A 22,665-nucleotide genomic window follows, 5' to 3' on the forward strand; every position below is an offset into this window, starting at 1 on the left:
TAAGTGTGCCGTTCAGATTTGAGGAGTTCCGTTCTAACCATCATCAGCAGTTCCACTGCACCAAATGTCACTGTTCTGGACGTAAGTGCATGCTGTTCTTATAAAAATACCAAAGTCACTATAAGTGTGCCGTTCAGATTTGAGGAGTTCCATTCTGACCATCATCAGGAGTTCCACTGCACCAAATGTCACTGTTCCGTACGTAAATGCATGCTGTTCCTTTAAAAACACAAAAATCACCATATGTATGCCTTTCAGATTTGAGGAGTTCCTCGATTTCTCCAGGATCCCACCACCAGAACTGGGTTCTGAGAAAAAGGGACCAATCTGTATGCATATACATACATACGTTAATTCAATCAAAAAAAATTTTTTTAAATCGGTCCAGTAACGACGGAGATATCGAGGAACAAACATAAAAAAAAAAAAAAAAAAAACATACAGACGAATTGAGAACCCCTTCCCTTGAGATTTGGAAGGCGGTTAAAAAGCAAAATTACGAATATGTTACAGGACCGATTGTTTTAAATACCATTGTCTTACAGAAACATAACTTCCGTTCCGTGAGACACAGACATTAAATAACCCGTTCAAGATTATCACTTCCGCATTTTAAGTAATCATAATTGAATCATATTCATAATTTTGTCATTATCCCGTTTCAGCGTTATATGTAATAATGTCTTTGTAGTGCCGTGTAGTGTCGGCATCAAGAATAGAAAGAAGCAGAAAGAATAGCACCACCCCATCTCTGGGAGTCGTATTAAAGAGACTAAGGGAAAACTGGAAAGGATATGCACATGACATGAGCAAGACTCACCGCTGGTGATCAAATATATGAAAGAGGCGCGTTGCTAGCACACATTCTAAGCTCGTGTAGGTGAACGCGTACAGTCGATTTCATAAATATGTGTACATTTTTTCACTTTATTGAAGAAATTTACATATATTTAAGAACTCGACTGCACCATGCTTTTACGAGTGAGAGTGAGATATGACATGTCGACTGTTCGGTGTTCGCATTTTTGACAGTCGGTAACCGGGCGGCACTTTCAGCGGGGAGCGGGAGTAGCCATACTGTACGATAGTAGTCTTTATTATACTAACTTATATTGACCGGGATATAGACCGTGATTATGATTACCTTTTTGATTTTCGTCGAGCTCCCGATATTTCGACGCAGTTGCATGCATCATGATCACGGGGTTTTTCGTCAAATCAAAAAGATAATCACGGTCTATATCCAGGTCAATATAAGTCTAATGAAAATGACCGTGAATCATTCAAAACTTATTATATGTGCCCGTATCTTTCACTCACGAGAACTGTGCACGCGCCACAACAAAAAAAAATCTTTCTTACCTTTACTTGTCCTATTACAGCAAGAAACTTCACTTAAGTTAACAGCGAACTTCAAGTCTCCAGTAATAAACCAATCAAGCCAAGATGATGAAAATGCAAATAGCCAACGAGCAGGATCGGAAGGAGGCGCAGAACAGAGAGAGACGGCGGCAGTGTGAGCTAGAGAGAAGAGATAGGATTTTTAATGCTAGGAACAGGAAGATTGGGGTAAGTCCTGCTAAGTAATTATGTAGTAACCTGTAGGAAGCGGTATGAAATCAAATCCTCGAAATTCCTGATGGTAATCTGCTTTAATTTTCCCCGGTCAATCATCACTATCTGTCAGAACCGGAAGATGTGATAGGTGTAAATACTTGATATTCCACAAATTCCGAAGAAGAGCGTTGCTTCTTCTTTTCTTATGCGCACTGCCAGGGAGTGGAATTCCTTGCCGACATCTATATTTCCAAGCTTATATAACCCGGCCATCTGCATGAGTGAACAGGCACCTTCTGGGAGATCTCAATCTATCGTAGGCCACGTCTTCACCTTGACTAGTCTGTGGCTCATTTATAATAATAATAAGTCTTCATATTCTCTTTTACTATCACCAGGTGGACCTTCCGTTCCTCGAGAGGCAGGTGGCAGAGAAGCGAGCTGAGCGTGATGAACAACAACGACGTGACCTAGCTTTTGCTGCTCAGATGATCAAGGATAGCAACCTGGCTGCGGTGCTGGCGGAGAGAGAACAGGAGGTAAGCAGCTGGAAAATATCTCTTCAGAGGCATGTGAATAAGCGAGGTCTGGCTTTTGCTGCTCGGATGATCAAAGACAGCACCTTGCTACGGTCCTGGTAGAGAGGGAACAGGAAGTACAAAGCAGTAAAAGCACGAAGCAGGCGGAAAAGTGACGTGTACTGTGTACCGTGAACAATGAGAACTGACTTTTCTTCCTCAAATGAAAGCAACCTGGTTGCGGCGCTCGCAGCTACATGAAATAAATGCAAATGTAGTCAATTTGCATTTATTAGGTCCACACAGTTTCAGCCACCTTAAGAAGGAAGCCTGATCTCACGATATCATACAACATTTTACAATGTATAAAATGAAGAACTTTCATTATTAACGGTAATATCATTTTCTGCACAGGAGCGACGTCGCATCGGTTCTGAGATTGATTCCTACCGCCAACTGTACCAGCGGCCGCAGGACCGACGCGAATTCGACCTCAACGACCCTGATGTGCTCAAGAAGCAGCTACCGCCACGTGCTAGTGACATCATTGGCATGTCCAGTGCTCAGAAGTCAGTATAACAGCTGTCTATACCTGATCTACGTCTGATGATCTTTTATTCTTTCGCTGACTCTCTCATGCATTTATCACTGCAGCTATTCTTGATCTATTGTGATCATCCCAAGGCTTAAAATATGAATGTTTACTCAGATTCGAAGGCGAAGACCTGGAATTCGAAGAGCGTAAGAAGATCATGGCCGTTCAGAAGAACTCCTGGCTGGAGCAGCAGGTCCAGGAACGGAAGGCAGCTGAAGAGGAACGCAAGGCTGCCGAGGCTGCCTACATGGTGAGTTATGTTATTTATAACTACCTACATATCAGGATCATGATTTAAATGAGACTATTGTATGCCACGAAAAACGTTGTTGCCCTACCTGACACTGCTTGAATAGTCTGTTAGAGACTTGAAGGCCGATGAGATTGTATGTATGTATGTGTAGCAACTATTGTACAAAACACAAATATGGCACAGAATAAGCAGTACAATGACTATTCTAGTAAGGCATTTCTTCCAGCGAACCTTTTTGCTGTTATTGTCCTTTCCGCGGCTTAGTGTGTAAAAAAAATAATCTTGATACATAATGTACTTGATACAGTGTTAAAAAGGTAAATTTACTTTTTTGAAATCTCTTTTAGAATTGATTTAATATATTATAACTGGCGCAGTCAGGTAGGATCACTATCATCATCATTCTTCATTTCCTAGTTAGGAAAGAGTTGCGCTGCTATGTCTGAATTTGTGTTTGAATACACTAGGAAGGTACCTAACTTACAGAAACATCTGCAACTGGTACCACTAGCGCCACTAGCGCGATAAGAGGCCATAAGTTCAAGTCTCAACCAAGGCAGTAATTTTCCACTTTTAAATTCATTTTTCATTTATTTACATATTTTACAGTTACACAATGATTCTAAAATAATCTAAATAATTATAAACTTCATACAGATGGCAATAAAGGCGCGCGACGCTCGAGCCAGCGAGTTAGACAGAATGGAGCGCGAGTGCCGCTACCGACTAGGGCAGGCCAACCTGAGATACAACGAGGCTTTGGTAAGATGAACTTTAGGTCTAGCAAACGCGAGTTACGAGAGAGAGTACAAGCCGTTATCAAGCCGATAAAGTTCGTTTGTCCCTTTCTATGGCACCAGTACGTCGGAAAGGGACAAACGAACTTTATCGGCTTGATAACTTTAGTGAACGTTTATGAATAAAGAGGCTAACCTCGACTTCAAATTAATGAAGGTGGAGGTTACAGATTTTGGAAAATATATGTTATATACATGTAGGTATAATCGGATCCAGCTTTGTCAAACTATAGCATTTTTAGGGGAGGTAATGGCCTTATGATCACTTCACATGCCCTGGATCCGCCATTCTTGGGTTTTCTTTCATTTCGCCAAATGATTTATATGTATTGTATGTTTTAGGCTGCGGAACGCAAACAGCTAGAGCAAGTCATGAAAGAGCAAGAAGACGCGGACAACACGGCGGAGATGTACAACAACCTGACCTCTGACATGCTCACAGAGAACCCAGATGTCGCTAAGAGCGCTCTTGGCAAGAACAGGTATGACTAATAATGTGAACGGTCTCATATCGAAGATTATCGACCGACATCGAGAGATTCTCGCTAGGTGGCTGGAGCAAGGATCAGATGCAGAAAGCGGTGATCTTGGATACAACGCGAATAGTCCGTCGGTTCCTCACACTGCAGCCCTACCCACCGGCAGCTTGGGCCCTGCCCCGCCTTTTTTAGGTTTTCATTAGACTTTTTTATAATAATTATGTTTATATGTTTTTATATTGTTTTATAAGTGACGACCGGTCTGGCGTAGTTGGTAGTGACCCTGCCTGCTAAGCCGCGGTACTGGGGTTCGACACCCGGTAAGGTTTGTTTGTGTGATGAGCACAGATATTTGTTCCTGAGTCATGGATGTTTTCTATGTATATAAAAGTATTTGTATATTATATATATCGTTGTCTGAGTCTCACATCACAAGCCTTGTTGAGGTTACCGTGGGTCTCAGTAAATCAGTATATGTCCTATATTTATTTATTTATATTATAAGTAGTTTTGTATTTTGCTGTTATATGTATTCATATTGTACGGATTGAACCTTCACTTATGGTTCAGTCAAATGCAAAAATGTGTAACCTATCGAAAAAATCGTCTCATAAATATGGTACTACAGATGTAGTGGGAAAAGGGTTTCCTTCGGAAACGTTCGTATTTGTCATGCTAGTTCAGTCAATGTCAGTACATCTTGTATTGACACTGACTGAAATAGCATGACACGTTCGTACGTTTCCGAAACAATACGAAGGCAAATCTTTTCGCACTACATCTGTACCTACGCTCTTATTACACCGGACTATGATGCTATGGGACATCATATATATTTGAGTAAGATGAGTAGGTACAGTCAACCAATTGGAACCCTAGGCCACTCTACAACCATGTCAAAATGACAAGTAGTAAGAGATTTCTTACAATCTGATTTATAACGTCACTGTGACATAGTTCTACAGTGGCCTAGGGTTCCAATTGGTTGACTGTACACCCGTATTTTTACCCTTGACTGTACTAAAAATGCCACTTATTTAAGTAACACCTATCTTTAATTAATTCTTACTTTTTCAGAGCCATCGGTTTCATGTACAAGGGCATGAACCAGGAGGAGTTGAAGAAATTTTACGCCGCGCAAAAAGAACAGATGGCCGCTGCAAAGGTAAATTTTACAATTTGTATTATATCTACTACTAAAGTCTACAGCTAAAGCCCACTTTTGAACATCACATCACCTATTGGGGCCAGCGTTTCCTTGTCATAATGCATGATGATTAAAATGTGGCTGCAGTCGTGCGCGTCTGTTTAGATATAAATAAATAAATATTATAGGACATTCTTACACAGATTGACTGAGTCCCACGGTAAGCTCAAGAGGCTTGTGTTATGGGTACTCAGACAAAGATATATATAATATACAAATACTTGCATACATAGAAAACATCCATGACTCAGGAACAAACATCTGTGCTCATCACACAAATAAATGCCCTTACCGGGATTCGAATCCGGGACCGCGGCGTAGCAGGCAGGGTCACTACCGACTAGGCCAAACCGGTCTGTCTGTTCAATCCATTCTTATGCTAATGTCTCAAAACCTGGCAGGGAAACATGGTCGTACGATAGATGATATATTTCGCACTATTTATAAGTGCGATAGGGACGGCCTGAAGTTTTATCGTTTATCGCACGACCATGCTATCGGTGCTAGTTCTATATAACCTGCCAAAATGACTATTTACTACGTCGCTCTCATAGTTAGGATAGCTACAACTGTGCTCCAAATAATCAAGTTCAAAATAGGGAAAATACTAGAATAATTGAAGTTTTCCGTCCATAGGATTGTATTTGTTTTGTAATGTGTCCTATAACCTAATCGCCAAACCACTGCTTCTCTGAGTGGACGTGGAGACTGCACCCTACGCAGTGTCGACTCAGGATACTTATCCGATCTTCAATTGTTTGACATGCACGCCAGACGCCACGCCCCGCTGCATGCACTCAGCGCCTTACACTGAAAGTCCTTATCCTTACTTTAGCGTGCATATTTCACATGAATATGGTTTTTAGGCTAAGCGCGACGCGGAAGACAAGATGGAAGCTGAGTGGCAGGCGCTCGCCAAGTCCATTCAGAGCGAAGTGGCGCGGCAGGATATCGCGGACAAGAGGAAACGCAAGTAAGTACCCACCTTTACAATTTTTCCAGGACCCAAGGGGTATTACGCAAAATATTGCACAGATGGCGACACTTCCTCATTGAGGAGGGCCTACCGCGAACCTTTTTAGATATTGTGCCCCTTTGTTGCACTTGTAAACTCACAAACAGGGAAGCAACACGTCAAATATTGTAATTTAATTTGTTTATTTATTTCAAGTAGTCACACTACTATATATATAAATTATAAATTTAAATAGATATCATACACGAAAGAAAAAACGACAAGGCCCACTGGTGGCCGAGCCGGGAATCGAACCCGGGTCTTCAGCTTACGCGGCTAACGTCTTCACCACTAGACCACCCGCCCGCCGCGGCTGATCGTTTTTTTTTCTTTCGTGTATGATATCTATTTAAATTTGTATGACAGTTTGTTGGCGAATGCAAGCACTCACTATTATTTCCTTATCATCTACTGTGTATCATGAGAGGCCTAGAAATGCGCATAATACCTCGGCCACACTATGCTCCTCGCGCTACTGCCCTCTCCAGCCACACACTGCCCTACTCGCGCGTTTAATCGCACTAGGTTATTGCCGGCCCGCCGACTCGCGCCAAAAAACCGACAAAATAGGGGTGGTGGGCATAACGAGTAGCGCGGCCACACTATGCCTCTGCTAACTTCCCACGCCGCTGGTCAATAAAATTGTGGGGCAGAGGTATAACGCTTCACTGAGTTGAAAATAGTGATTCATATCTTTCGCTCGCGGTGATATAGTTTGAGCAAGTTTCTCTATTTTGAGCATTATGCATGGCGAATCGTTTACCATAATTATGAACTTGTCTGTTAATAAATAAACTTTCTTCCAGGGAAATGGCCCGTCAACTAATGGAGGAGAACCAACTAATGGCCATGGCACAGAAAGAGAAGGAGAAATACTTCCGCGAGGTGGTCTACAACAACACGCCCACCGATCTCTACTACTCGCAGTTCAATACTACCACTAGATAAAATGTCGACTGCGTTTTGATAGTGCACGTTCGCAAGTTTTGACTTACTGTGACACGAACGTTTTGTTTTTTTAAAGTACGCTTTCCATTGAACGAACGGTGTCGAACCGCTTGTAAGCCCGGCTCCTCGCGAATGCGGACGGCTTAGAACGGTTTATCGCTTCTGAAATAATGTATAGACATATTAGACATATTGAAAATACGTTCCTATGCGGCCCGACTCCATCCGGTCAGTAGGAATCACACATAAATGCTACTTTCATTTTCTGTATTACGTCTTTGATGTAATATGCAATTTTATTTCCCGAAAAAAACATGAGAATTGAAATGGGATTTCTGTACAAATTGCAGTTATTAATATGATAAGGTAATGTTTATTTTGCTAGCATATATTTTATTTCACATTGTTAATTAGTTATTTAAATGTTACATTTGGTTTATAAATAAATACTCAAGTGTAGACGAAAATATTTTATTTGGCAAAAATAATATTTCTATCACATGATTGAGAACTTGGCTACATCTTTAAGATGCTAACAGCAAATTTTATTCGCACTAACACTAAATATAAATATTTGGCACCTTATTATATGAGATCAATTTGATTATATCACTAACATCCATTTATAAATAAATAGTTTTATATTCTTATAGTAGGCTTTTCATAAGATTGTAGGTTTGGGTTAGAACGGTGATAGCAGTGAACCTTGTATCTAAAATTAATTTATACACATTGTTTACATAAAAAAACGAATAAACGACTTATATCTGAGTAAGATATAAGTAATTAGTTTTCAAAAGTATGCAGCGATGTATTCCTACCGTGCAATCTAACTTTAAACAAACAAAATTTAATATTCTCGGATCTTGGATGGAAACAAACTTGGATGAAACTAAATAGACCGTCTTCGGAGTTCGTTCAAGATTTTGAATTTCGAACGAGTATTTTAAAAAACTACTGCAACAGGCACTGGCCGGTATAGAACTAAACAGACCATCTTCGGTGTACGAGACTTTGAATTTCGAACGATTATTTCTTAATGTAACGACGGGTTCTAATCTTCATCGGGCACCGGGCACTGGCCAGTATAGAACTAAACAGACCGTCGCGTCTTCGGAGTTCGTTCAAGATTTTGAATTTCGAACGAGTATTCAAAAAAACTACTACGGTCCTACTCTTCATCAGGCACCGGGCACTGGCCGGTATAGAACTAAACAGACCATCTTCGGTGTACGAGATTTTGAATTTCGAACGATTATTTCTTAATGTAACGGTAACGACTGGGGTTCTAATCTTCATCGGGCACCGGACACTGGCCAGTGATCAGCCCCTTACTGTGCAAGTTCATGATGGAGTCTGCGATGATCCTGGCAGTTTTCCGGAGGTAGCCGCCGCTCGTCAGCATCACGATCGGGATCTTGCGCGATCGGCACATTTCGAACACGAACTCGTCGCGTTTTATTATACCCTGGAAGGAAAAAACTCAATTCTAGATGATAATGAGGAGGCAAACTGACATTTTATTACGCCTGCTACCAATGTCAAACCACACAATTTATTGAAAGTCCTAAACGTTCAGTGTGACTCCGCGTTACGGCATTAGCAACATAGTAACTAGGTCCTAACGTTTATGAGGTGAAAAATAATCGAGATTTTCACACTTTAAAAATTTTTAAAAAGTGTGAAAATCTCGAAAACCAGGCGACTTTTACAGGTCGATTCACGAAAGCTGGCACGAATGAAATGAACGAAACTTTGATTGTGTGAGTGACACCTGTATTGGTATACAGTCGTAACTGTCAAGAGCCACCATTTTATTGGTTAATCTGTCACACACATGCATATTTTCATTCAAACATTCGTTCCATTCGTGCCAGCTCTTGTGAATTGACCTATACTAAACCTTAAAGTCGATTTTCTGGACCAGTATAAGGTGCCCTCTTGGTGGTTAAAAGGTTGTCCATTAATTACCGGGCATCCTGTATACAACAAGCATTGCAATAAATCCACATGTAGATATGTAAGTACGTTTTCATAACACCCGCACTTTAAAAGTGCTATTGCACGCAGGCGGAGCGTGAGTTATAGAAAAATGTTCTCCCAAGGGAATAATTAAATTTCTTGTACCGTTCTTAACTTTTTTACATCTATTTTCATATTTTTTACATTGCGAGTGTGATGAAAAACATTGTGTGTAACTCGGGGAGTATGAATATTACAAACTCGAGTCTTACTCTCGTTAGTAATATTCAAGTTCCTCCCCTTGTTGCACAATGTACTATTATAATCATGTCGTGTTCGTCGAACAAAAACTAGCCCAACGACCCCACTGCGAACTACATACATACATACATACAATCACGCCTGTATCCCATAAAGGGGTAGGCAGAACACATGAAACTACTAAAGTTTCAGTGCCACTCTTGGCAAATAAGGGGTTGAAAGAAAATGAAACTTGACATTGCAGTGACAGGTTGCCAGCCTCTCGCCTACGCCACAATTTAACCCATATCCCACAGTCGCCTTCTACGACACCCACGGGAAGAAAGGGGGTGGTGAAATTCTTCACCCTTCACCCGTCACCACACACGTGCTTAACCCGTCACCACACAGTTACTAACTAGTTAACAATAAAGGGCTTACCACACTGCTAACCCTCAAGTTGCCGAGAGGGTCCGAGTCGAGGATGTCTGTGCCGGCGTTGTACACCAGAATGTCTGGCGTGAACTCGTTCAGCGCCGCTTTTAGGTTACTGAAACGCCAACATAGTTAACATTATTATCAATATTATCACGAAAGAATACCTACAAAAGCTACAAATACCATAACAATAGGGTACTTGACTGTAGTTAAAATAAAATATTTTATACCATGCACGAAATAAAGCATCAGATAATTATAAGAAAAACATGGACAGAATTTATTTTTAAATCCAATTTTTATTTAATAAATATATAAAGTAACTGAGTTGACCATGACGTCACTCAATTCGATTTCATATAAATTCCATATTAGAAAGTTGACTAGGGGGCAAGTAGCCCATAACATAAGATTTTGGTAAAAAAAACTTGTTTGGTACAAGCATTTATCGCCGATTGTAATTTTCGTTTCACCGTTCTACGGGATCAATCTTAAATAAATAAATAAGTAAATAAATATAATAAATATTATGGGACATTCTTACACAGATTGACTGAGTCCCACGGTAAGCTCATGAAGGCTTGTGTGGCAGGTAGTCAGACAACGATATAAATATAATATGCAAATACACATAGAAAACATCCATGACTCAGGAACAAACATCTGTGCTCATCACACAAGTAAATGCCCTTACCGGGATTCGAACCCGGGACCGCGGCGTACAGGTCGATTCACGAAAGCTGGCACGAATGAAATGAACGAAACTTTGATTGTGTGAGTGACACCTGTATTGGTATACAGTCGTAACTGTCAAGAGCCACCATTTTATTGGTTAATCTGTCACACACATGCATATTTTCATTCAAACATTCGTTCCATTCGTGCCAGCTCTTGTGAATTGACCTATACTATTGACCGGCCAGACCGGTCGTCAACTTAAAAGTCATCTTAAAAGTTAAATTCAACCAACTTGCCGACATTCTATGAAGTAGTACCTATCTACGTCAAGTACAAAGTAACCATTCGATATAATGGTACTTTATGGTACGATGGTCTGATGATGAAGGCAGTATGTCACCATAGGACCTCTGTAATAAAAAAAAAACAACGCCACCGAATTGTGTTTGGGGTTGTTAGAATTGTCTCTACGAGCGAATACCTAGGTCCACTCCACACTGACCGAGAAGCCTCGCTTTTGAACAGCTGACTGAGGGCCGCCATCTTGTCGAGCAAATTGGCTCGGGCGAGGCAAACGTGTGCGCACGAGCACGGACGTTTTCCACGCGAGGCATTGCAGGCAACAGTACATTACGTCAGACGCCGGGAAAGAAGGGCTTACAGGGCAAGTAGGTATAGCGAGTAAATAGGTTGTCGTAAGTATTATCAAAGACTTAAAAAAAAACGTACCTCGGAACCATAGAGAAAAAGGTACGGTGATCTTTGGGGGACTTTCGGCTAGATGGCGATAATAATGATATTTGACATTTTAACACATATCAAGCCAGGGATCGGATACCGGTATTTTCAACCAAACCGGCTTTGGCTCTAGACGTCAAACCGAAAAAATAGTGTTCTTGTTTTCGGTTACCGGTTTTTAACCGGTTAATATGAGAGAACTGTTCTTCAGCAGATCTGTTTCTGTTGAACGAAATTAACCGGTTTCTACGTCAGAGATGTCAACGTCAGAGATACAACGACTCTTTTCTCATTTGTAGGCAGCGAAACTTTGGTGCGAATGACAATTTTATGACGTCAAGCTACAAACTATTATGTTAAAAGTATCTTTGAAATGGACCTTATAGTTATGTATATAAGGCGTATCTTTCGGTGTAGGTAAATGCACTCCGATACGGTTCAATAATTTGGTTCGGTCAGTAATCTCTCTCCGTAGTCTAGCGGTCTGTCTACTGGGACATGGACTAGGAATATGGAGGTACCGGGTTCGATCCTCGTAGTGGGCAAGCTTTTTCCATGTTTGCATTTTATAATTTAGATTTTAAAAATTAATGTTGTTACACTGTGTAATGTGATTCCTAGTAGTTTTAAGCAGATTATGTGACAAGTAAAACATTTCAAAAAATTAACATTTACTTTTTTATGTGAAAATACATTCAATAAGAGTAAAAAAACACAAAAAATTAAAAAATTAAAAAGTCATAGAATATTTTTCGTTTTTACATCAAAAATGCATGTGGTTAAAATCTTTCGGGTTATTCAGGCCCACGGTGTTTATTTTCTTTTCTTGTACAATAAAATATATTATTATTATTATTCAGAGCCCAGTGTCCCACTGCTGGGCAAAGGCCTCCCCCCTCCTTTTCCAATCTTCTCTGTCTAGTGCTATTTCTGGCCAAATAAAAAAATCTGATTTTTTTTTTCATAATTTCGTGTTAAAATGTAATAAATGAATATAAACTCTTTCTACCGAAGTCTCTGGCTAAAGGTATCAATTATTGCATTTAATGAGGAGGCACACTCAAATGTTATGACAGATGGCGCCGTCCCGTCCTTCCATTGCACAGATGAAGAATTTCATACGTGAGAGAGAGAAGATGATATTTGTTTTCTCTCTCTCACATATGAATGACAGTGACATGGCTAGACACTTGCACAGGCGCCGCCTGGTGGGATAACTTTTAGTAATTATGTTAATAATTACTCAATGTGGGATAGTCAATGTCTGACATACCGATTTATAACTTCACAATAAAAAGGTGCAATATCAGTGTATTGCTGGTTGAAGAGGCTGTTATAGATATGTAAATAAATTTACTGTCAAACTTGACACAGCATGTCATTTTATTAACCCATTCAATAAACTTCACGGAACGAAATAAATTCTGTTCATCTTGAATACAGGTAACCGAAATTGATTTGTTCTCTGTCAAAACGTTATTGTAGATTACCGGTTAATGACAGAACAGAAATTTGAACTGTTTACGAACAATATTAACCGATATTTTGAAACCGGTTCCGATCCCTGTATCAAGCTAAGAATATGGGCCAAATTGTCAAAACTGAGGTTCAAAAGATTTAAGCCTGTGTCGAGAGATGGCAGTCTATGCACTATGATTACACATTTTACTTTGACAGTAACTCTCTATAATACTCGATCCTCTTGGTATTATTTACATATTCTGTAGCGTTGTGTCAGAATTTGACGTTTAGAAACAAAAGACTCGAGCATTGCAGTCTTAGGTGGGGAAATTACTATGAAATTTCATTACATATCATCCTCACTCAGCGCACCAGATACGTAGTATTTCCCGACCTAATTTGAAGTACGTAATGACATTTCATTGCAAATTTGAGAAAAAACATGTCCATTATGTTACACCTCGGGTACGCCCAGAAAATCGTGCTAGTAGATATTACTAGTGGTGGTTTCGTTTTTGAAAATCAGGTAGGTGTTAATTTTACCATTTTCTTATATTTGATCAAAGACATGGGACATCTTAATGGTGGAGGTAAGTTGTTCCATATCTTGGTTGCTGCGTATTTGAAACCTCCCGGTAGAATTTTATGCTGGTTATCGATATTAGCACGTGCGGTTAAAAAACAGCTTTGCCCGCTTGTAAAACATACCTACAACTTTGTACTTACTGCCTCAGTTTGAGCATGTACTCCAGGTCTTCCACTCTGTGTCCGAGCTCTATTTTCCGGCGGATCGCCTGTTTCGCCTCGCGGTCCTTGGGGTAGATGTGCCTGTTGTACATGTCCATTATGTACACCTCGGGCACGCCCAGGAAATCGTGCTGGTAGCCGTTACCCTGCAACAAGTTTAGATGAGCTTATTTTTATAAACGACGGGTTACGCAAAACATTTAGGTATAATTGGGTATTAAGACATGTCTTTAGTGAATTTATGCAAAATGGATAGAAAAAATATATTGGGACATTTTTTAAATACGACTCCAATTCTATTCGATTTCTTATGTTTTTATAAAATACATTTTCTCAAACATGAAATGAAATATTGTCTTTACGTTCCTTAAAATGGGCTGGGAAGTATCGCTTTTTGGGCGCAACAACTCGAGAGGACTGTAAAAGGATTTCATATTATTTTTTAGGCCTAGGCCTGCAAAGTAACTTTTTTTTATAAAATATTGTCCTTTAGAGCATTTTTTTTTATTTCATTGTATGTTTGAGAAAAGCACTATACATGCCTCGGCGTGAAAACGGATTCCCGGCCTCGTATCCCTATCCGGCCTCGCTCGCACGCTCGCTCGGCCGTATATACCCACTTGGCCGGAAATCCTCATTTTCCCGGCCTCTGATGTAATGTACTATTTATGACAACTATGTACATTAACATAAGCGCAAAATCGCAACATTTCTCCCATACATTTAAGACAAGTAAAGCAGAGAGAAGATCGCCCAGGATCGTGAAAAGTGGAAAATTCTTCTAAGAGTCCTGTCCTAGTAAAGGATAACAGGAACACATCATCATCACCATCATCATCAAAGTAGAGAGAAAAGTGTGAAAGAGGTAAAAGTGAGAAAAGTCAGATTGACCATTAGAGATATTTGATTCTTAGGAAAATCATTTCCTATATTGATTTAGACTAACACGATTTGCACTCATAAATTTAGAACAAAACGGGACTTAATCGCGTAAACACTTACATTTATATTTGGCCCGACGTTTCGAACATCACATTATGTTCGTGGTCACGGGTAGACTGGCGAGGAATTGCATCAACATCTTCTAGCCGCGCGAGTTTCTCGAACTACCCGCACTTGTTCTTGATTATTCACTTTTGCGCTAGGGTAAGCGTGAAAAAACACCGAGGGACACACCGGCTGATGTCGTGAGTGTTGTGTGTAGGCAAAGTGACAACCCTAGCGCAAAAGTGAATAATCAAGAACAAGTGCGGGTAGTTCGAGAAACTCGCGCGGCTAGAAGATGTTGATGCAATTCCTCGCCAGTCTACCCGTGACCACGAACATAATGTGATGTTCGAAACGTCGGGCCAAATATAAATGTAAGTGTTTACGCGATTAAGTCCCGTTTTGTTCTAAAATTAAAATCATTTCCTGTCTTGCATTTCACCGCCGCTACACTGGTGGTGACAGGAACAATGATAGAACAAACATCGGTGTTCTAACCTACAGGCAGTCACCTGATGAGCGTCCAGGTCGAAAATCACTGCGTTTTGTATCAACTCGTTGTCCATCAGGAAGCGGATGAGCAGCGTTATGTCCGCGTAGGGACAGAAGCCGCCGCCTCTGCACTGGTGTTCACAAGAACTACAAATAGAACAAACATCGGTATTCTAACCTACAGGCAGTCACCTGATGAGCGTCCAGGTCGACAATTATAGCGTTCTGTATCAACTCGCTGTCCATCAGGAAGCGGATGAGCAGCGTTATTTCCGCGTAGGGACAGTAGCCGTCGCCTCTGCACTGGTGTTCACAAGAACTACAAATAGAACAAACATCGGTGTTCTAACCTACAGGCAGTCACCTGATGAGCGTCCAGGTCGACAATCATAGCGTTCTGTATCAACTCGCTGTCCATCAGGAAGCGGATGAGCAATGTTATGTCCGCGTAGGGACAGTAGCCGTCGCCTCTGCACTGGTGTTCACAAGAACTACAAATAGAACAAACATCGGTGTTCTAACCTACAGGCAGTCACCTGATGAGCGTCCAGGTCGACGATCATAGCGTTCTGTATCAACTCGCTGTCCATCAGGAAGCGGATGAGCAGCGTTATGTCCGCGTAGGGACAGAAGCCGCCGCCTCTGCACTGGTGTTCACAAGAACTACAAATAGAACAAACATCGGTATTCTAACCTACAGGCAGTCACCTGATGAGCGTCCAGGTCGACGATCATAGCGTTCTGTATCAACTCGCTGTCCATTAGAAAGCGGATGAGCAATGTTATGTCCGCGTAGGGACAGAAGCCGCCGCCGCGGTCGCCGCTGCAGTGGTGAAAGACAACAAACATCGGTGTTCTAACCTACAGGCAGTCACCTGATGAGCGTCCAGGTCGACGATCATAGCGTTCTGTATCAACTCGCTGTCCATCAGAAAGCGGATGAGCAGCGTTATGTCCGCGTAGGGACAGAAGCCGCCGCCGCGGTCGCCGCTGCAATGGTGAAAGCCCCCGCCGACGTTCACCGCCCAGCCGCGCTCCAGCGCCAGCTTCCCAGCCAACACTGAGCCGCCGGTCTGAAGTCTGCAATAAGCACGATACAAACTTTTCAAAAAAAACCGACATGATCATCATTCGCCTGCCCTTATTCCAGTAATTTGGGGTCGGCGCAGCATGCCTTTCGCTTATATATCGTCCCTAAATATCGTCCGTCATCTCATCATTTTGCTTTCGCTTCATATCATCTCTCTCTCACACAATCTCAATCTTGACGACCGGTCTGGCCTAGCGCGTAGTGACTCTGCCTGGTACGCCGCGGTCCCGGGTTCGAATCGCGGTAAGGGCATTTAATTGTGTGATGAGCACAGATATTTGTTCCTGAGTCATGGATATTTTCTATGTATATAAGTATTTTGTATATTATATATATCGTTGTCTGAGTACTTGCAACACAAGCCTTCTTGAGCTTACCGTGGGACTCAGTCAATCTGTGTAAGAATGTCCTTATAATATTTATTTATTTATTTTATTTTTATATTTAACCGACTTATACGATACCAACGCGGTTAAATTATTATCCTGTCAGCACTCAAACCACATACATATGTTTCTGTATTAAAGCATATAGGTACTTTAATACATGAAGGTTTCAAAAGGACAAGGAAAACGTATGCATGGTTTGGATTTTTGCTAATTAATGAGACAGTTGGCTCTGGCACTAACAATATTGTACTGGGCACTTGAAAGATATAATAAAGTGCACAAGGTTGCAGCCGTTTTAATATAATCTTATCATAAGTAGGTACAGAAATTATGATATGGGAGGTAAAGACAAACACTTATCTCAAGGGTTTAATCAGTATAAAACAATGCAATACCATCTTATAGTTATGTTATGACCGTAACTTTTTAACGGACTTCAAAAAAAGGAGGAGGTTCTCAATTCGACTTTTTTTTAATTAAATAAGTAGGTCGGTCATAGGTTATTATATTAATTTTTGTTTTTACTTTTTACCCACGACGGCACGGAGAAGGTATATTTCATACGACATTTTCCATGGTATGGTATGCTATAGGAAATAACAATTATTTCATGTTTTTTGGTTTTTATCGGGCATTTTACTCCGTCTACATATTACAATGACATCGCCCCAAGTGGCACTGACTACTGCTTATTTATTTAAATAGTGTAGTAAAACCACATAAAGTGAATAATTTATAACAAAACCAGAGATTGGACAAATGGGCATCATTCTAACAACATAAGGTTCATTATTCCCGCCATACAAATGACGCCCAATTGTCCGATCTCTGAACATAGCAAATGTATTAATAAATGTAAGTTTATATAAAAAAACTCATAGGTAATTGTAGGATTATATACAATTATTCCGAGCTTTGTCTCTGAAATTAGTATAATAATCTTTCTTCTTTTATCTCTTCGGCCAACGAAGGAAAAGGAAGTCGGTTTGATTCCTCCTCATCATCTTTATCGATCCAGTCTACAAAACGTCGACCGAGCTTCTTGACAGCAATTTCCAGCATCAGCATGCAATCTATCTCAGCCTTATGTGCGTCTCTCGGTGGCCGCCGAAAGACACGTGTGTAGATTTCTGTCAATTTGTAACTGACACCGAAAGGCTTATTTCCTTCTGGACCCCATGGATACTGACGTGTAGCTCTTTTTGGACTCGTTTCAAATCTTCGGCGTTTGGCTTTTAACTTTTCTCTTAAATCATTCACTCTCTCCTCTCCCGATACTGGTTTATTCGATAGTTTAGAGGAATGACCGGGATTGGAGGAGTCTTGTTTCGGTACTGGATGGCATGATGCTACCGCGGAATTACCGGAATTTGAGACGTCCTGTTTCAATAGTTTAGATCGATCGGAAATTCGCATTTTATGCTCAATCTGAGGCATAAACTCCCTGATTGAGTTAAAAACCTTTTTCACTCTGGGATCCTGGCTTGTTGGAGGACGCCCTGGAGTTGAAGCGACCTGTTTGAAGTATTCTTCGATACATTCCTCTTCATGTATCTCCTCTAAAATGTCATAGAACATTTGATGCGTATCGACACAGACCAGTTCGCTAGAAAACTGCACTTGAAGTTTCGTGATATATCTCCTTAATATAAGATAGTCAGAATGAAAGGCATAGTGTGCAATTATACACACAGGCCTTGCCAGACAGTAGAGGAAATTATCGATCAATTCGAAACAATTTTCATTTAAGGGTAATTCATCTTTTAACTCTTCTTTCGTGAAACCACCTGAGCCGTCCTTCTTCGCGGCATAATCTATCTCTTGTGTTTCTGGCTTGAAACATCGCGTAAGTTTGTTTAAAAATTGAGGAATTGTGGGAGTTGCTTGCGAAATACTATCGAGGAATTGCTGACGATCCACTGCCACCATGCTTAACTCAGTTATTTCAATTATGGGCTTTTTTTTACCGGTAGTACCCAAGTCAAGGAACACGTATGTGGCTATCGGAGCCATGGCGAAGACTGAAGTTGTTTTTCCTGTTTATTTATATATCGAACGAACTGTGAGTGTGACGCATACAATTGATAATGAATATAATGATGCATCAGGGCGAGCTTAAACCGCTATTTTGCGGTAACCCTGGTAATAAAGTAATACCTAATAATATGCATACTTTACGTGCAGTAACAAAACGTGTGTACCTATAACATACATAGCCCAGTCGGGCAACCATAGCATAGGCCAAGAGTAGCAAATACTACGGACCAGTGCATTTGGTGACTCAGCGGACCAACGCATGTGATCTCGCCAAATTAAATTAAATCGTGAATATTGATTATCGCCATTACTCATGCTAGGAAAACTTCGTTTTGTTTAGCCCAGGAGTTAGCTGTTTTAAACAACGACCGATGGAATCATACACATTCAAGCAATCCAAGGCCTGTAACTGACTGCCTTGGATTTTAAGAGCCTTTTTATAGAATTAGCTACGGGCCCAATACTGCCGGTAGTAGACCTGGCAATGAAGCAGAAAGTCCCGGGTTCAAATTCTGGTACAATGTAGACCTGGTTATGAAGCAGAAAGTCCGCAGTTCGAAACCTAGTAAGGGCATTTATTAGTCATCATCACGAACTATTGTTGTTGGACAAGCTATGATTAATACAATCATAAATATTTCATTTTTTTTTTTCATTTTTTCATAGCTTGTCCAACAACAATATTCATTTTAATTTTACTTCTTTCTTTATTTGCCACATTTTCGGCAAAATTCTATCTGAAATAAGCTATAAATTCTAAAATAAGCTAAAAACGTATGACGTGATTAATGGACACCCCATTGAGTGTACAACCATGGTTACATACATACAGATAAAAATATTAAAACCTTGTAAACACATACCTCATAGGCTTCAAATATGCATACTGGACACATATGTTCGGCAGCAACGCAACCATGGGCACTTCTGCTATGATGGCCACCTTCATACTCCACTGAAATAATAATACATTATAAGGCCGATAGTCCACTATCATATGTTTATCATAGAAATATGATCATAGGCAACATGCCGTCCTTTTTCTTCACGTTGGAGAAAAAGGGAGGCATACCTACAGACCTATGATCATATTTCTATGAGAAACTTATGATAGTGGACTATCAGCCTAATACATAGCAAAACAGAAAACAGGAAATTATAAATGAGTGTGTGACTTTGCATGTGTGTCCAGTACATTATGGCCTTTTGATGTTTAGACATATTAAGCACATAAAGGTCATAGAGTAGTTTTGAGTACTACTAAATGAAAAGAAGAAATTCGAAACAAGTGGCGATAGATAAAAAAAAAGATTATTATATAAATTAACAATTACAGAAAATCAGGACCCTGTGTCCTGAGTTAGGAAACCCTGTGTTACAGGACGCAGTTTCGTCGCACTAGTACCTTAATCTATATTATATACTCGTATCTATACAAATTATTAGATTAAAAATAGATTAATCCACGACAGTAGAGTAATATAGTCACTACTGGCACAGTAGTAAAAAGCGTATAAAATGTATTGTAAGTGTGTTAGTATGGAAAGGGTGTGTGTTAGAGGGTGTGTGCATGTGTGTAAGGGTGGTGGTGTGTATGATTTAGCGGGGGTAGTGTTTGATGTGAATAGTAATTAACTTAAGTGTGTCAGTATGGACATCATCGATCGGTCGAAGAGGAAGTCTGTGTGGAGTATTGATAAGGTAACAGGAAGAATGTTGAGTTAAGTTAACCGTTTTACCGTATGTGACTTATTTGTTTAAATTTGAACTATAACAGTTGGTAGTAGAATTTATATATTTATTGAATAATATGTGGTTAAGTTGTTATTCTAATAGGTGTGGTGTGTCACTTTAGCGGTTGGATGACAGCGGTGTGAGTGAGGGGAGGGGGGATTAATTATATGGATAAGAATAAAGCAGTTTTATTTTAGTATATAGTAAATTTATTGAGAAATATTGTACATTTGATTTATGGAATTTTTGTGTTTGTGTAAAAAAATTTATTTTATTTATCTTTAACATGTATGTATGTTGTAATGTTAGGGTTGATAAATGAAACTCTGGATAATTCAAGTACATTTTATTATTTTAAACAATTCAATACTTAAACAACTAGTTAACGGACAACATTGCTCTTATCGATCCAAGTTTTTTCGTTTAAACCCAACTTCGTGTTTGGGCTCATTGGGTTCGTCTCAACAAGACCTTTGACAGGAGGTGGTACTCAGGGTCTGATGATGGAGCCAGATGGTGGTCACCAGTACCAATGAACCATATGGCTAAACCACTTCGTGTTTAGGCTCAACGGTATCGTCTCAATAAGACCTTTGACAAGAGGTGGTACTCAGGGTCTGATAATGGAGCCAGATGGTGGTCACCAGTACCGATGAACCATGGAACTAAACCACTTCGTGTTTAGGCTCATTGGAATCGTCTCAACAAGACCTTTGACAAGAGGTGGTACTCAGGGTCTGATGATGGAGACAGATGGTGGTCACCAGTACCAATGAACCATATTGTTCAAAATTCTACCTATAATTCTACCTACCTAACCATATATATTTAAAAGATACATATCTTTTCCACAAGACCTTTGACAAGAAGTGGTACTCAGGGTCTGATGATAGATGGCGCTGCCACACAAGCTACTTCGAATCTGTATTTGATAATTGTAATTAATTAATGTATACAGTGATCGGTATTAAAAAAGTAATAAACTATGGAGCAAACGCGGCAATGGTATGTTAATTTGCACGGAATTGTGTTGACAGTGTAAGAGCGCCCTTATTAATAATTCTAAGTCTACAGAGTATGTAAGTAATAAGTGAGTACTTACTTTTAATGAATTTAGGTATCGTTTTGTATGAACTCGTCTCAAATCTCTTTTCTGTGCTTCGTTAGGCTTCACTAGACACTCATCAGTGATAAATTCTGCATCTTTTAAGTACTGAAAAACACAAAAAATACAGTCTGAAGGGACAAGTAAGTGTACCAGCTGTGTCACTAATTCAAAAGGCAGTAAACATAAGTTTCATGTTAAGCTGCACAGTGTTTTATGGAAGCCAAAAAAGTGACATCCCCTTTTTATTGCAAATGACTGTTTAGATCATCATAAATGCCAGACTAAAACTCCCACGTTTCTAATTTGTGAAGTTTTTCAGAAATATATTTTTGAAAATTGTGTTCCATATCATATACCCGGATATTAAGAAAAAAAAATCATACGCTGCAAATTATTTAACAAACTGTTCTGTTGTCCTAAGTGTTGAATAGACCCTTCAAAGACGTACAAAGTACATTTGTTACAGAGATATCAATTACTAGCTTTTCCCGGCGGCTTCGCTCGCATTAGAAAGAGACAAAAAGTAGCCTATGTCACTCTCCATCCCTTCAACTATCTCCAGTTAAAAAATCACGTCAATTCGTCGCTCCGTTTTGCCGTGAAAGACAAACAAACAAACAAATAAACAGACACACACACACACACACTTTCCCATTTATAATATTAGTATGGATTTATTGATTTTGGTTTTTATTTTATTTTTCTTGCATTCTCCGCCGATATGTACATTTTATATATTTTATAAACTTCCATCCAGCAGGTCCTCACTTTCCATCAGGTGTGACTAAGGGTTAACTACTGATGAGTATTTCATGAAAAAAAATACGACTTACTTGAATAATATTACGCCATTTCTTGGCGTCAAAAACGTGAAATTTCTCTAAACCGCCAACAGACACATTGTACTTTTCGTCGTATATGAGTGGCCACTGATTTTCATCTATATCAAAGTATAAGCTGAAATGAAAATCATATAATGCGCAGTGTTAACTGTACGCTGTTTCGACGAAAAAATATCAACAATGTTATAGCACAAATACAACAAAGGTCAAGAAATTTACCTGGTCATTTTAAACAAACTTTAAAGTCAGAAAATTTGATCACATTCTTTGAATTACTAGGTAATTTCTCATCTTCAATATTCCGCACAACAATAACATTTTGTATTTTGGCATTTATTGAGCGAGGGTTTTGA

At 39.8% G+C, this 22,665-nt stretch overlaps 3 protein-coding genes across 4 annotated transcripts; 1 reads left to right on the forward strand and 2 right to left on the reverse strand.

Moving 5' to 3' along the window:
* Positions 1-1,232: 1,232 nt before the first annotated feature.
* Positions 1,233-7,823, forward strand: LOC125235886 (RIB43A-like with coiled-coils protein 2). Its single transcript, XM_048142514.1, has 9 exons — positions 1,233-1,569; positions 1,956-2,096; positions 2,490-2,644; positions 2,785-2,920; positions 3,581-3,685; positions 4,063-4,202; positions 5,277-5,364; positions 6,273-6,379; positions 7,228-7,823. Exons 1-9 carry the CDS (start codon positions 1,447-1,449, stop codon positions 7,367-7,369), a joined length of 1,137 nt encoding a protein of 378 aa, XP_047998471.1. The 5' UTR covers positions 1,233-1,446; the 3' UTR covers positions 7,370-7,823.
* A 511-nt stretch (positions 7,824-8,334) lies between these two features.
* Positions 8,335-22,664, reverse strand: LOC125235885 (histone deacetylase 11). 2 transcript variants are annotated; one of them, XM_048142512.1, is made up of 8 exons: positions 22,532-22,664; positions 22,304-22,427; positions 21,465-21,575; positions 19,492-19,583; positions 15,988-16,192; positions 13,613-13,779; positions 10,013-10,121; positions 8,335-8,837 (listed from the first exon to the last, which is right to left on the reverse strand). In XM_048142512.1, exons 1-8 carry the CDS (start codon positions 22,537-22,539, stop codon positions 8,658-8,660), a joined length of 996 nt encoding a protein of 331 aa, XP_047998469.1. In that variant the 5' UTR covers positions 22,540-22,664; the 3' UTR covers positions 8,335-8,657. The 2 variants fall into 2 exon arrangements, with proteins under 2 accessions (XP_047998469.1, XP_047998470.1); XM_048142513.1 differs by lacking the exon at positions 21,465-21,575.
* Positions 16,947-18,628, reverse strand: LOC125235884. Its single transcript, XM_048142511.1, has 2 exons — positions 17,433-18,628; positions 16,947-17,350 (listed from the first exon to the last, which is right to left on the reverse strand). Exon 1 carries the CDS (start codon positions 18,602-18,604, stop codon positions 17,519-17,521), a length of 1,086 nt encoding a protein of 361 aa, XP_047998468.1. The 5' UTR covers positions 18,605-18,628; the 3' UTR covers positions 16,947-17,350; positions 17,433-17,518.
* Position 22,665: the final 1 nt, after the last annotated feature.

The sequence above is a fragment of the Leguminivora glycinivorella genome, chromosome 18 (assembly GCF_023078275.1).
Source record: "Leguminivora glycinivorella isolate SPB_JAAS2020 chromosome 18, LegGlyc_1.1, whole genome shotgun sequence".
NCBI classification, from domain to species: domain Eukaryota; kingdom Metazoa; phylum Arthropoda; class Insecta; order Lepidoptera; family Tortricidae; genus Leguminivora; species Leguminivora glycinivorella.